We start from the raw sequence: 10,884 nt of genomic DNA on the forward strand, positions 1-10,884 counted from the left end.
CAAATCATTTAGTAACGAACCCAAACTAGAATTTTTAAAAAATGTTTCATTTGTGAATCATAGTTCAGTCTCTACTTGGAAAGTGCCTGTCACCCTAACCTCCGGGAGATGGACGCCAGCGCTTCCCTCAGACGGAACAGGGCCACCTGTGCACGGGCGCCGCCTGCATGCCCACAGCCCGGGCTCAGGTGCGAGGGCCCACCCCGCCTCCGGGTACCTGTCAAACAGGTGTGTCCGCGTCGAGTTGATGGCTCTGTCGACCGTCGCAATCGCTTCCACGATCGATGTGGCGACAAACGGGTCCCCATTTCGACTGACATCAGGAACTGAGAAAAGACGCAGTCGCGCGTCACCGGGGAACCCCGCACGCGTTACGGACGTCTCGACGCCGCATCGCGCAGGCCCGAGGCGCATGCGCGTGGCTGACGTCTCGACGCCGCGGCGCGCAGAGCGTGGAGTACGCCTCTCCAGCTCACACCAAAGCTCACACTGCTGTCACACATTCTACCGGAAGCTGTTTTCAAACCATATAGGAATTACAGACTTTTAATTTTAAACGACATGACATCGCACAGAAGGATCGGGAAGGTGTGGCTGTAATGTAAGACACCACGGTGGCGGCGCGGACTCGGACCAATCCGGTCCCATCCCCTCAGGACCTGATGTGTCACCGCCATCGGCGCATCACTACGCCCCACGCGTGTGCGCGCGCACACACACTGCGCAACTCAAACCCCAAGCAACTGCCCGTCTCTAGTTTCCGCCTGTTTCCGCCTAACGTTTTTCCGGTAGAGTTTGCTCCAGAACCTTGCGTGACCCATCTCTCATCTCCGGAGACGGCTCGTCACCGTCAGTTGCCACGCGGCCTCCGCCTCGGAATTCACCTCTCAGGGCGCCTTCCCCGCCCACCGTGCTGGCGACCGCGGGGGCCCGGCTGGTCCTCATGGCTGCTCGCTCGCATCCCTCCGCCAGCACCTGCATACTGACCCCTGGGGCCTGTCCCCTCGGGCCCCCAACGCAGCCTGACGCAACCCCTCACGTCCGCGACGCACAGGCACAAGCCACCATCACCTGTGCTGCTCCTCCAGACGCTGTAGCCCAGCCGCCTCTGCCACACACCGGAGCTTAAAGCTTGAGCAGGTAAATGTGACAAATTTACACGTGCACGATTCAAACAGCTGAAAAGAACCTTCCCTAGGCAGAATCCCTATTTCTGTGTATCTCAAACAGGGCTCAAATTCACTTATTCTTGGAAGCAAATACTTTTAGACCAAGGGTAGACGAATGAAACAGACGATTCTACACAATTTTATCACTAATTAATGTCATTATTAGTGGTTTAAATTGGATTTGTTTTTTCTCTAACAATGGTAGGTAAATATGAAAATATTTATCTACCTTTAAAAATTATAAAGAAAATTCACCAAAACGTTAATGGTGGTTATTTCTTGGGAGTGGGAGATTATTTTCAAGTTTCATATATAACAACTCATGTTAAAGTAACATTGTTTAAAAATATTGAGAACGCCGTTTCTAAGTCCTAGGATTCATCGACTTAATATTAACTTTACACGCTACTTATAATGGGGAAATAAAGTCATTGAACTCTTTTCCCTAAAAGCCAACAGGCTTGCACTTATTCCTTTCTGGTTCACATTTAGCAGGCGCCCACAGGTCCAAGATGGGGTGTGCGGGTGCGCATGTAAATTACTTAGCGGTTCCGTCTGAGCGTTCACAGGCCCGTGGAGAAAGCAAAGGGCAGGTGTGTGGAGGGCCGTGGGCGGGCTGCGTGTGCGAGAGAACCCAGAAGTAAGGCTTTCTGCCAGGGCTGCAAGGGGCACAAAGCGAGCTGGGGACGCTGTGCAGGTGAGGAGACGCAGGTTTGGGTCCACCTGAGACAAAACAAAGCTCAAGGGTGTGGGCGTTACCGCAGGGCCACAGACACGTGAAGCATGAGTGACGCCCAGCTGTATACTTCTGGGAGGACGGAGGCAGCGTGGGCACAGAGCAAAAGCAAACAGGGGCCTGCTGGACACCAGGGGCGAGCCATGCCGGGCCACTCGTAGAGTGGGATGGGCGTGGTCCGGGGCTACTGACAGTGTGGGGATAGCCGCTGGTCACTGGAGGTCACATCAGGACCCTCAGGATGCAGCGCTCACCTGGAGTAGGCGCAAGCGGAGGGCCCAGCCTCCCGGGCACGGTGAACAGCATCCACACCTCTGCCACATGACAACTGTGACATACACACTGGCAGACTCAAGGGGCTTGGGTGACCACTAACCCCACCACCAAGCTGAGAGCGGGAGGCTCTGCAAGGCCTCCGAGCACATTCGGGGTGTGGATGCCTGCTCCCCCATCGGCCTGGAAGTGCACCTGCCTCTGGGGCCTTCAGCCCACGTGGGTGCACAGTCTGTGCCAGCAGCAAACATGCCGACCTGGGGGGCTTACCGCTGACGCTGAGCACCATGCTGACAGAGGCCTGCCCGATCGTGTTCCGGGCCACGCACTCGTAGCGGCCTGCGTCCGCGGTCCCCACGTCGTGGATGGTCAAGAAGCCCTCAGGACTGATGTGAAACTTCCCGCTCTCGGTCACCTGCACCCCATCCTGGAGGAAAACACAGCAGACACCACCCCAGGAATGACTTGGAAGCAGACGGTGTTCGTCCTGGGTGGCAGGACTCCGTCAGTTGGAGTCCCACGGATGCCAGCCTCTCAGATCCACCCAGAACTGGGGAAGGGAGACTGAACCAATTAGCCTGATACCAGCTCAGAGGGACAGGCTCTGCTCACACGCCTGCAGAAGACCCAGAGCACAGGGACGCGCAGACCGTGCTCCCAGGGCTCACTGAGGTTGGCCGGGGGACACACAAGGCCACTCCCGTGGGACATGCACCGTGGGCGGAAGTGCAGAGCTTGGGCACCCAGGGCCCTGGGCACTGTCCACTGGAAGACAGGACGCCCGAGCCACACCAGGAAGGACGGCAGCATCTCAGCAGAGAGGAAGCTGGGGAGGACAGTCTTCACCGGCCCTGAGAACCCACGGTTCCTTTTGAGGGAACCGCTGCACATGGCCACCCTGTCCTCCATGTCATGTCACGTCTCATTTGAATGTTTATTGGGCTTAGTAGAAACAATGCAGTAAAATAAAAAGACAAAAAAACCTTCTCTGTTGATTACAAAATCGAGGATCTAACAAGAGGGTGCTTTGGTTTTGTCCCCAAGAAGCCGTGAAAATGAGACCGTCCTGAGCCTGTCTGTCCTGTTCTGACTGGCAAGGACACCACAGAACCTTTAAACTCAGGCTTGCGATCTGGGTGTTTTCCCTGCTGTGCAAAGTCTACAGAAGCAGCGGGCAGGTGGCAGTCAGCCCCGCGCTACCTTGTTCCAGGTGATGGCTGGCTCGGGCTCCCCCTGGGAGCTGCATGGCAGCTGCACGTCTGTGCCCACCTCCACCGTCACGTCACTGGGAACGCTGGAGAACACCGGGGTGACTAGAAGGCAAGGGCGCACTTCTGACAATCGTGGCAAGCCCAAGGAGACTCGTGATCGGCACCCCGAGTACCCCATCAGTCAGAAGCAGCTGGACTGTCCATCGCCCGCCAGCAGACCGCAGACCTGGAGGAGCCCTGCCGAGGGGCCGGGGTACAAGGCCCCGTGCCCCCAAGAGCGAGGCAGGATGGAGGGACCCCCCAGAGCCTGCACTGGGGAGCTAAGCTCACCCTGCGTGCAGTGGCAGGTCCTGGTAGGCTCTCGGGGACCCTCCCCCAGCTCTCGCCTGACAGGCCACCCAGAGTCCTGCCCAGTTGGGAGCGAGAGGGGCAAAGCGAGAGCCAGCCGGGCGGTCAGGGCAGACACAGCTGGGGAGTGGGGGCCCGGGTCCGACCCTCAGACCCCACCTCCCCACCCTACCCGCAGACAGGCCTGGCCCCGCGTGGGCTCCGTGGCTCTGCACCCGCAGACGTGTACTCTGTGTCCTAGAAACACAAGGAAGCATGCGCTCTCTGGGGGACACAGATGGGCCCTCCGAAGGGGACAGCGGGAAAGCAGGGCCGGACACTCAGGGCAAACAGGAAACGGACCCCGCCCCAGGGCCCGGTCAGGGACTGCCCACGGCCAGTCACACGTCGTGCTGCCTCAGCAACCGCCCGGGGGAGGTGCAGCAGCCCTTCTCGGACACGATTCTGACTAACCGGTGAAAACACCGGGCGACATTACGCTGAAACTGTCCAGCATGAGCGTCGTTAAAAAATAAATGTTACCCCAGGCGACAGAGAAGCAGCGAGTGACAACCTAGCATCTAGAGAACGTGGGAGGAAACCGCTATTCGAAAGAGCCCCTCGGAGCTCAGGCGACGTGGACGCTGGCCAGAGGCCCAGCCCCTCGAGAACTGTCTGCGCACAGCAGCCAGGCCCGCCCGCAGGATGCCGCCCACACGCACCTCGGGGCTGCACTGTCAGGTGGGCCACCACCCTCTGCGAGCCGATGATGTTGACGGCCTGGCACTCGTACTGGCCCTGGTCGTGCAGGGCGACGCCCGAGATCCTGAGGGTCCCCGACGACAGGACCAGGTGCCGCCTGTCCACCGAGAGCTGGCTGCCTGGAAGGCGCGGAGGCACTGGTCAGGCACATGGACGCACGGGCGTGGCGTCAGGCACACGTGAGTCAGAACTTATATCTGAGAAATGAAAAGGTTGCAGGAACGTGTCCCTGCCCGAGCCTGGGCCCAGAGCCATTGTCCTGGCCTGCTGGTCAGCAGACGCCCATGACACGCCTATATGACACGCCAGCACAAGCTGCATGCGGTCAGGTCGGGGACAAACAGGACACGGCCCCTGCCCCCAGTCATGCCCCCAGAAGGGGTGAGGGTCAGAAGAGAGAGGAGAAAGCTACGAGCAGGGCTGGCAGGGCAGGGACGCGCGATGTTGGGGTTGGCTGGTCCCCACGCCGCCGTAAAAGGACACATCTGTGTAGAGGCAGGGACGGGAGGGAAGCGGAGCGTCACACGTCCCCAGGTGAGCCTCTCCTGCCCAGGAACAGGGTGCAAGCTGCGAGTGCATGCACGTCTCCCCCAGGGGGGTGTACGGTCACTGGAAAGGCCGTCAGGCGACAAAGGGACAGAGCTACCCTTTGGTTCAAGGTGGGTGTCTTCGGCTGGTTGTCAAGGTCACCCTGCTGAGTCCAAGACAAAATCCAGAAAATCCAGCAGCCTGGGCATTGCCTCCCTCATCTGACCTTCTCAGCCAGGCTGCTGTCACCTCTGTGTCTCAAGGATGTGTCCAGCAGGTCACCCATCAGGGAGTACTGGCCTGACGCAGTGGGGGACAGGCGGGAGCACTCGGAATCAAAGTGAGAGCAAAAGCGTTTTTAATGCACTCCACTGCTGGTTTCCAGAACGTTCTACCCTACGTCATTACACTTCATTTAGTGCTAATTAAGTGCACACTAAAGGCAAGACCCAGACTACATGGGAGGAGGTGAGCCAGCCCAAGGCCACACCCAAGTCCCTTCAGTAGATGCAAGCGGCACTGCTTGCAGCTGGGACATGCAGACACCTGTGCCCTCACTAGAGCCTGGGCCACACAGGGCTTGGCCATCACTGCGTCCTGCCCAGCCAGGCAAGGACGGAGCTGGTCTCCATCTGTGGAGGGAGGGAGCGAAGTGACAGCCAAGGGACCAGGTCGGGGTCTCACCTCCTTTCGTCCAGGCGATGACCGGCTGTGGGTGGCCCTTGGCCTCGCACTGGAAGTCCACTGTCTGCCCTTCGATCACAGCTCTGTCCTGAGGGGTCACAGTGAACTGAGGAAGAGCTGCCGGAAGGAGAAACATTGGGAACGCGACATCAAAAAGACAGCGTTGCTGAGAACGTGCTCAAACTGGGGCTGGTGTTGTCCTTCTCCGAGGGAAGTGACAAGGTGACAAGTTCTAACAGGATCTACTATTGGGTACAGAAGCAGGCAGAGAGGACACTGAAGGGTGGAAAGTAAAGCACAAGGAGATCAGGTGGCGGGCATTTCCCGGCAGCGCCCCGAGAAGTGCAGACAGATGGGGCTGATGCCAGCGCCAGCTCGCCAGTGCCAGCTCCAGGACGGCCCGGCTTGGCAATCCCTCTCAGTCCGCACCCTGAGTCAGGACCTACAAGCCGGTAAACTGGTCATTAAGTAACAACTGTGTTTGGTGATGGGTTACTTTGTGATTCTTGGGTGAAAACCACAGTACAGTATATCTAGTTTGACTCCATCTTTATAAAATTAACAGCCACAGCAAAGAAAGAGCTGTGTCTCCACCTTGACGACCGCCAGCGGGCACAGCTGCAGGTGCAGAGGGCGGACCGGGAATAATGGCAAACAGCCAGGGAGCTGGCTTCCGCCGGAGGCAGAAGTTGGTGGAGAGAGAGGAGCTTTGTATTTCCACACTGTCCTGCCTCCCAACAAGCGTCCCGCTTTGTGCTCTATTTAAAAACTAACTCATTGTAGAGTCAATTAAGAAATTTGGAAACATACAGTATACGTCTTAAAATTGCACATCCTCAGCCTCTGGTGTCCAAAATTGACCCAGGAAGTTGATTCCAAGATGTGTGAAGACGTCCCGCTTAAGACAAGCGCACACGCACACATCCACATCCATGTAGCCACCAAACGCTTCGGGCAAACGGGCAGAAAACAAAGCCTGTCCTTCTGAAGCATCAGTTCAGAAAAGCAGCCAGTCACCGATCCACGTGTACATGCGGAGTCCGCGCCGGCGAGCACGGCAGGTAAAATAGGGCCAGTGCGGGCGGAGCGCAGCAAGCCCACTGGGAGGGGGCGTCTCCGCGCTGCCCGACACCCACCCTGCACGATGATGAGCGCCGTGGCGTGGATGCTGTCGACGCTGTTGGAGGCGAAGCAGGCGTACTCCCCGCTGTCCTCCTGTGTGACATCCCGTATGTACAGGCCGCCAGAGGGTGTGACGCTCACGCGCGGGTCCACGGGCACGGGCGTCCGGTCACCTTTCGTCCAGGTGATCCGAGGCGCCGGGTGGCCCGTGGCGCTGCATTCCAGGGTGACGCTCTCCCCGACCAGCACCTCCGTGTTCTGCGGCTGGATTACAAAAGTGGGCCGAGCTGTCACGACGAAACACAAGTTCTGAATTAGTTTCCTCCAGTTTGGCAACGGCTTAGTGCTTGAGTTTTTCTATTTTCATGTTACTCTACTGACCTCTAACCTCAGTCAAACAAAATTTAATTCCATACTTTTTCTTTTTCAAAGAAATGGGCAGAAAACAAAAATGGCCGACTGCCTTAGGTCCCATGAGCAGCTCTGAGCGATAAGAGCGACTGACTCCTGTAAGCTGGACCGAACTCTGCAGAATTCTTACTTTTATTTATCCTGAATGCATTAATGTCCATCTTATTAAATCCTGCTGGTAGCAGTTCTTGGTATAAAGCACTGTGTTTTAAAGTGTATTCAAAACATACAAAATCATCAAATTTCACTCACAAATTAAAACTACACTGAGATAATATCTTTTAATTCTAAATCTAGAAAAAAACCCACACACGTTTCGTGGGTGAGTCTGCAGGAACCGAGCTCCCACACATCAGTGGCGCCCACGGGCATGGCCCCCTGGACAGAAGCACGGCCGTGTATGTCCCATTTACAAACCCTCACACCCTTGTCCCCAAAAATTACCCTGCTAGGAACCGACCCTACAGATACACAGCAAACACGAGAAACGATGTATGTGCACACCCTCACCCATAATCCTGGAACTCAAAAAGCTCTGAAAATGCAACATTTTTTCCTAACTTGTTTGTAAAAGTTGATCTACCCAGCATGACGGTGCTGGGTCTTCACTTTTCCTCTAAGACTATTAACATCGTTGGCCACAGGACGCTATGTGTTGCTTACAGGGTGTACAAGCCTATTAAACACATTCTACACCAAGCGGCCCTTCTGAAAATAGTTCCCAAACTTCTGAATTTCAAACATCTGGCCCAAGGGGTTTTGGATAAAGGGATACAGACCTGCGACAGCAAGAGATTTGCGGGGGAAAAACCCTAAATGTTCTCCCAAAGGGAACTGGTGAAACAGGTCATGTTGCATCTGGACAGTGGAGTCTGCCGCAGCTCTAGGGAGGAAGAGCAGGCCCGGGGCCGAGCGGGACGCAGCAGCGGACGGTGCGCGGATGAAGCAGCTGCTAAAGGCAGCAGGTGTGGGGGGCAGGCGGGGACTGAGTGGGTGACGGAGAGGGGCAGGGACAGACTGCCTGCATCTTCTGTCGTTAGTCAGTGATTGAGCTTCACGAGTCAAACAGCAAGTAACAACGAACTACAGGAAGTGGAGAGATGACGTGAACGTCAGCATCTCCTGAGACAGCGACGGAGACGCTGTGACGGTGTTGACAGGGACAGGGACACCGAAGCCAGGAGCACCTTGGGCAGGTGCAGAGCCCAGTGAGGCTCCATCTGTCTGCCAACAGATGCAAAGACCGAAGGATGAGAATTGGCCAGGGAACTGGACGCAGGCCCCGAGGTGCCACGCCGCCGCGTGAGGACCTAGAGGCAAAGTCAGCTCCTCCCGCCCCACCCAGGGGACTATGCTGAGTGGAATGGAGAGAAGTCTCATTTCAGCCTTATTTACCAAAAGGTGGCCCTCCAGGGGGCCTGCTGTCTAAATCCCCTCCACATTAGGCAGAAGAAAAGTGGCCCCAGTGGCAGAGCTGAGATGCAGAAAGACACACCGGGAGAGAACTGGCACCTGGGTGCAGACGTTGACAGCTAAACAGTAACGATGTTTCACAGGCTGAGAAACCACAGCACCCAGCTCACAGACTTGGGGGAGTGCATGTGGGCAACAGGCAAAGCCAACGCCACGCAGCCTGTGATTTACGAATGCTTCGAAGCTCTCCACGACAGCCACTGAAATAAGAGAGACAGAGTGCAACTTCCCACCTAGAACTAGGAAAATGGAAGGTGGAAAAACGATTATTCCAAAATAAGGCAAGAAAGAGAAAAAATTGGATAAATAGTCGAAAATAAGATGTAGACTTTATAAACATAAACATGTTGCTAACTACCATAAATATGAATGGACTCACTTTAAGGAAACGTCTGTCTGAATTTTTAAATCTAATTCTATGCTGTTTGTAACGAGCGTTGGGAACACAAGCACGTAGAAAGGTCCAGAGCAGGAGGGCGGAGCGGACACGCTGACAGACGCATCAGAGGAGAGCCGGCACACCCACACTGAACCAAACCAGCTCTGAGGCCGAAGGCACCAACAGGTGAAGTGGTTACAAACAAACTTTAATTCAGGAGAACGATAAAAACTAGATGCCCCCCGATGGCAGAGCTTCAAAATTCCCAAAGCATAGTTAACCCTTTGCGACCCAGAGGCCACAAGTCAGTCTGCTGTTCCTACAAAGTGTCACCAGTCTGGGGACAAGACAAGCAAACTTTCTCTGTAAAGGGCTGGGGCATGTTCCAGGATTCGAGGCCAGACTCTGTCGCACCACTCAGGTCTGGCACCGCCGCAGACACCGCCACACACACCACTGACACATAACCAAACGGATGTGGTCATGTTCTGCTAACACTCAGTTTACAGACACTGAAATTTCACTTTCTTATAATTACCATGGATCCTAAAAACTCTAAGTCTGTCAACCACATAAGAACATGAAACCATCCTCAGTTTCCGGGTCTTAGAAAACAGGCAGTGGGCCAGGCGGCCCGCAGGAGGCCATCTGCCAGCCCGTCCCAGGCTGACCGGCTGCTACCAGCCAGGTCCTGCATCACAGCGACCTTGTCACAGGTGGTAGGAGCACCCGGGGCACAGGGAAGCTACGCCCCCATGCTCAGACCAGGACGGGAAAGCAGGCTGCTGCTCAGGGCTGCACGGAGACGGCAAACACAGTCTGGGACCCGGGGAGCCTGGCCCTGTGCTCCCGTCTGTGCCGTGGCTGTGGCCTGACCTCGCCCCGCCCACAGCCGTATGTCTCTGATTCCTCGTGCGTGCTGCACAGGCTCCCTGGGTGCAGGGCTGTGCCCTCGGTGTGCACACAGCCACCGTGGGGCTCTGGGAGAGCCGGGAGCGGGCGCCCAGGGCTCGATCTGGCTGCCGTGTCCCTCTGTCCTCCTGAGCTGAGACGTGGCACCAGGACTTCTCGCTCATTAAGAAACACGACCCATGACACGGGTCACACTGCGGGACCATGTGACGCAAACACATTTTGTTTTAAGAGCCAAGAATCTAAAAGAATCACATACAGCCACCAGCGGCACCACCGACAATGGCCGGAGAGAGTCCCAGGGCAGCCAGACCCGGGGTGGCATACCAAGGAAGCTGTGGGTGGCGGGACGGTGTCACGGAGGCCACATGGTGGGACCGTCCTGGGTGGGGCCGCATGTGCTGGCCGCCCTGCGGAACCAAAGCCCACGCGTGCCTGTAGGGGCGCCGCCTCTGGCCACCTGCTCTTCTGCACGAAGCCCATGGGCCCAACAGGCCGACAGGAGCAGGGTCACAGCCTGACGGGGCCCAGGCCAGCTGGGGCCACAGCTTGAGTCGCTTGACGAGATCTTTCAAAACCAGGTGCCAACACTTCGCATGTGGGAAGTCTGCCTAAAAATCCAGACTTTGGCTGCTTCTTCAGTAACTGAAGCTCTTGGCACGACGGAGACCACCAGATGGCAGCCACAGCACCGTCCCGAGGACAGCACGGCCGGGGCAGGGCCAGCCGTGGCCTCTGCAAGTGCCCACGGCACCCTCCGGACAGCCTCCCACAGCGCCGCCGGCCTCAACTGCCTCCCCGAGTGTTTGACCTGCATTAGGGGCTGACCACAGGCCGGAGCAACGGCCACGAAGCACCTGTGACCGCTGCAAAGCCACGCCACGCGGGCCGGCCCGC

At 56.8% G+C, this 10,884-nt stretch overlaps 1 protein-coding gene across 1 annotated transcript in view; it reads right to left on the reverse strand.

Annotated features, from left to right (window-relative positions):
• LOC105309028 (peroxidasin homolog) overlaps positions 1 to 10,884 on the reverse strand; it is a 42,426-nt gene that overhangs the window by 12,692 nt on the left and 18,850 nt on the right. Inside the window, exons 11-17 of the mRNA XM_023525960.1 lie at positions 10,247 to 10,322; positions 6,827 to 7,169; positions 5,691 to 5,807; positions 4,439 to 4,597; positions 3,379 to 3,491; positions 2,449 to 2,605; positions 218 to 326 (exon numbers count right to left, since the gene is read on the reverse strand). Of these exons, the coding sequence (XP_023381728.1) occupies positions 218 to 326; positions 2,449 to 2,605; positions 3,379 to 3,491; positions 4,439 to 4,597; positions 5,691 to 5,807; positions 6,827 to 7,169; positions 10,247 to 10,322 (1,074 nt within the window). The remainder of the gene's footprint in view (positions 1 to 217; positions 327 to 2,448; positions 2,606 to 3,378; positions 3,492 to 4,438; positions 4,598 to 5,690; positions 5,808 to 6,826; positions 7,170 to 10,246; positions 10,323 to 10,884) is intronic.

Source organism: Pteropus vampyrus, unplaced genomic scaffold, assembly GCF_000151845.1.
Source record: "Pteropus vampyrus isolate Shadow unplaced genomic scaffold, Pvam_2.0 Scaffold658, whole genome shotgun sequence".
Taxonomy (NCBI): Eukaryota; Metazoa; Chordata; class Mammalia; order Chiroptera; family Pteropodidae; genus Pteropus; species Pteropus vampyrus.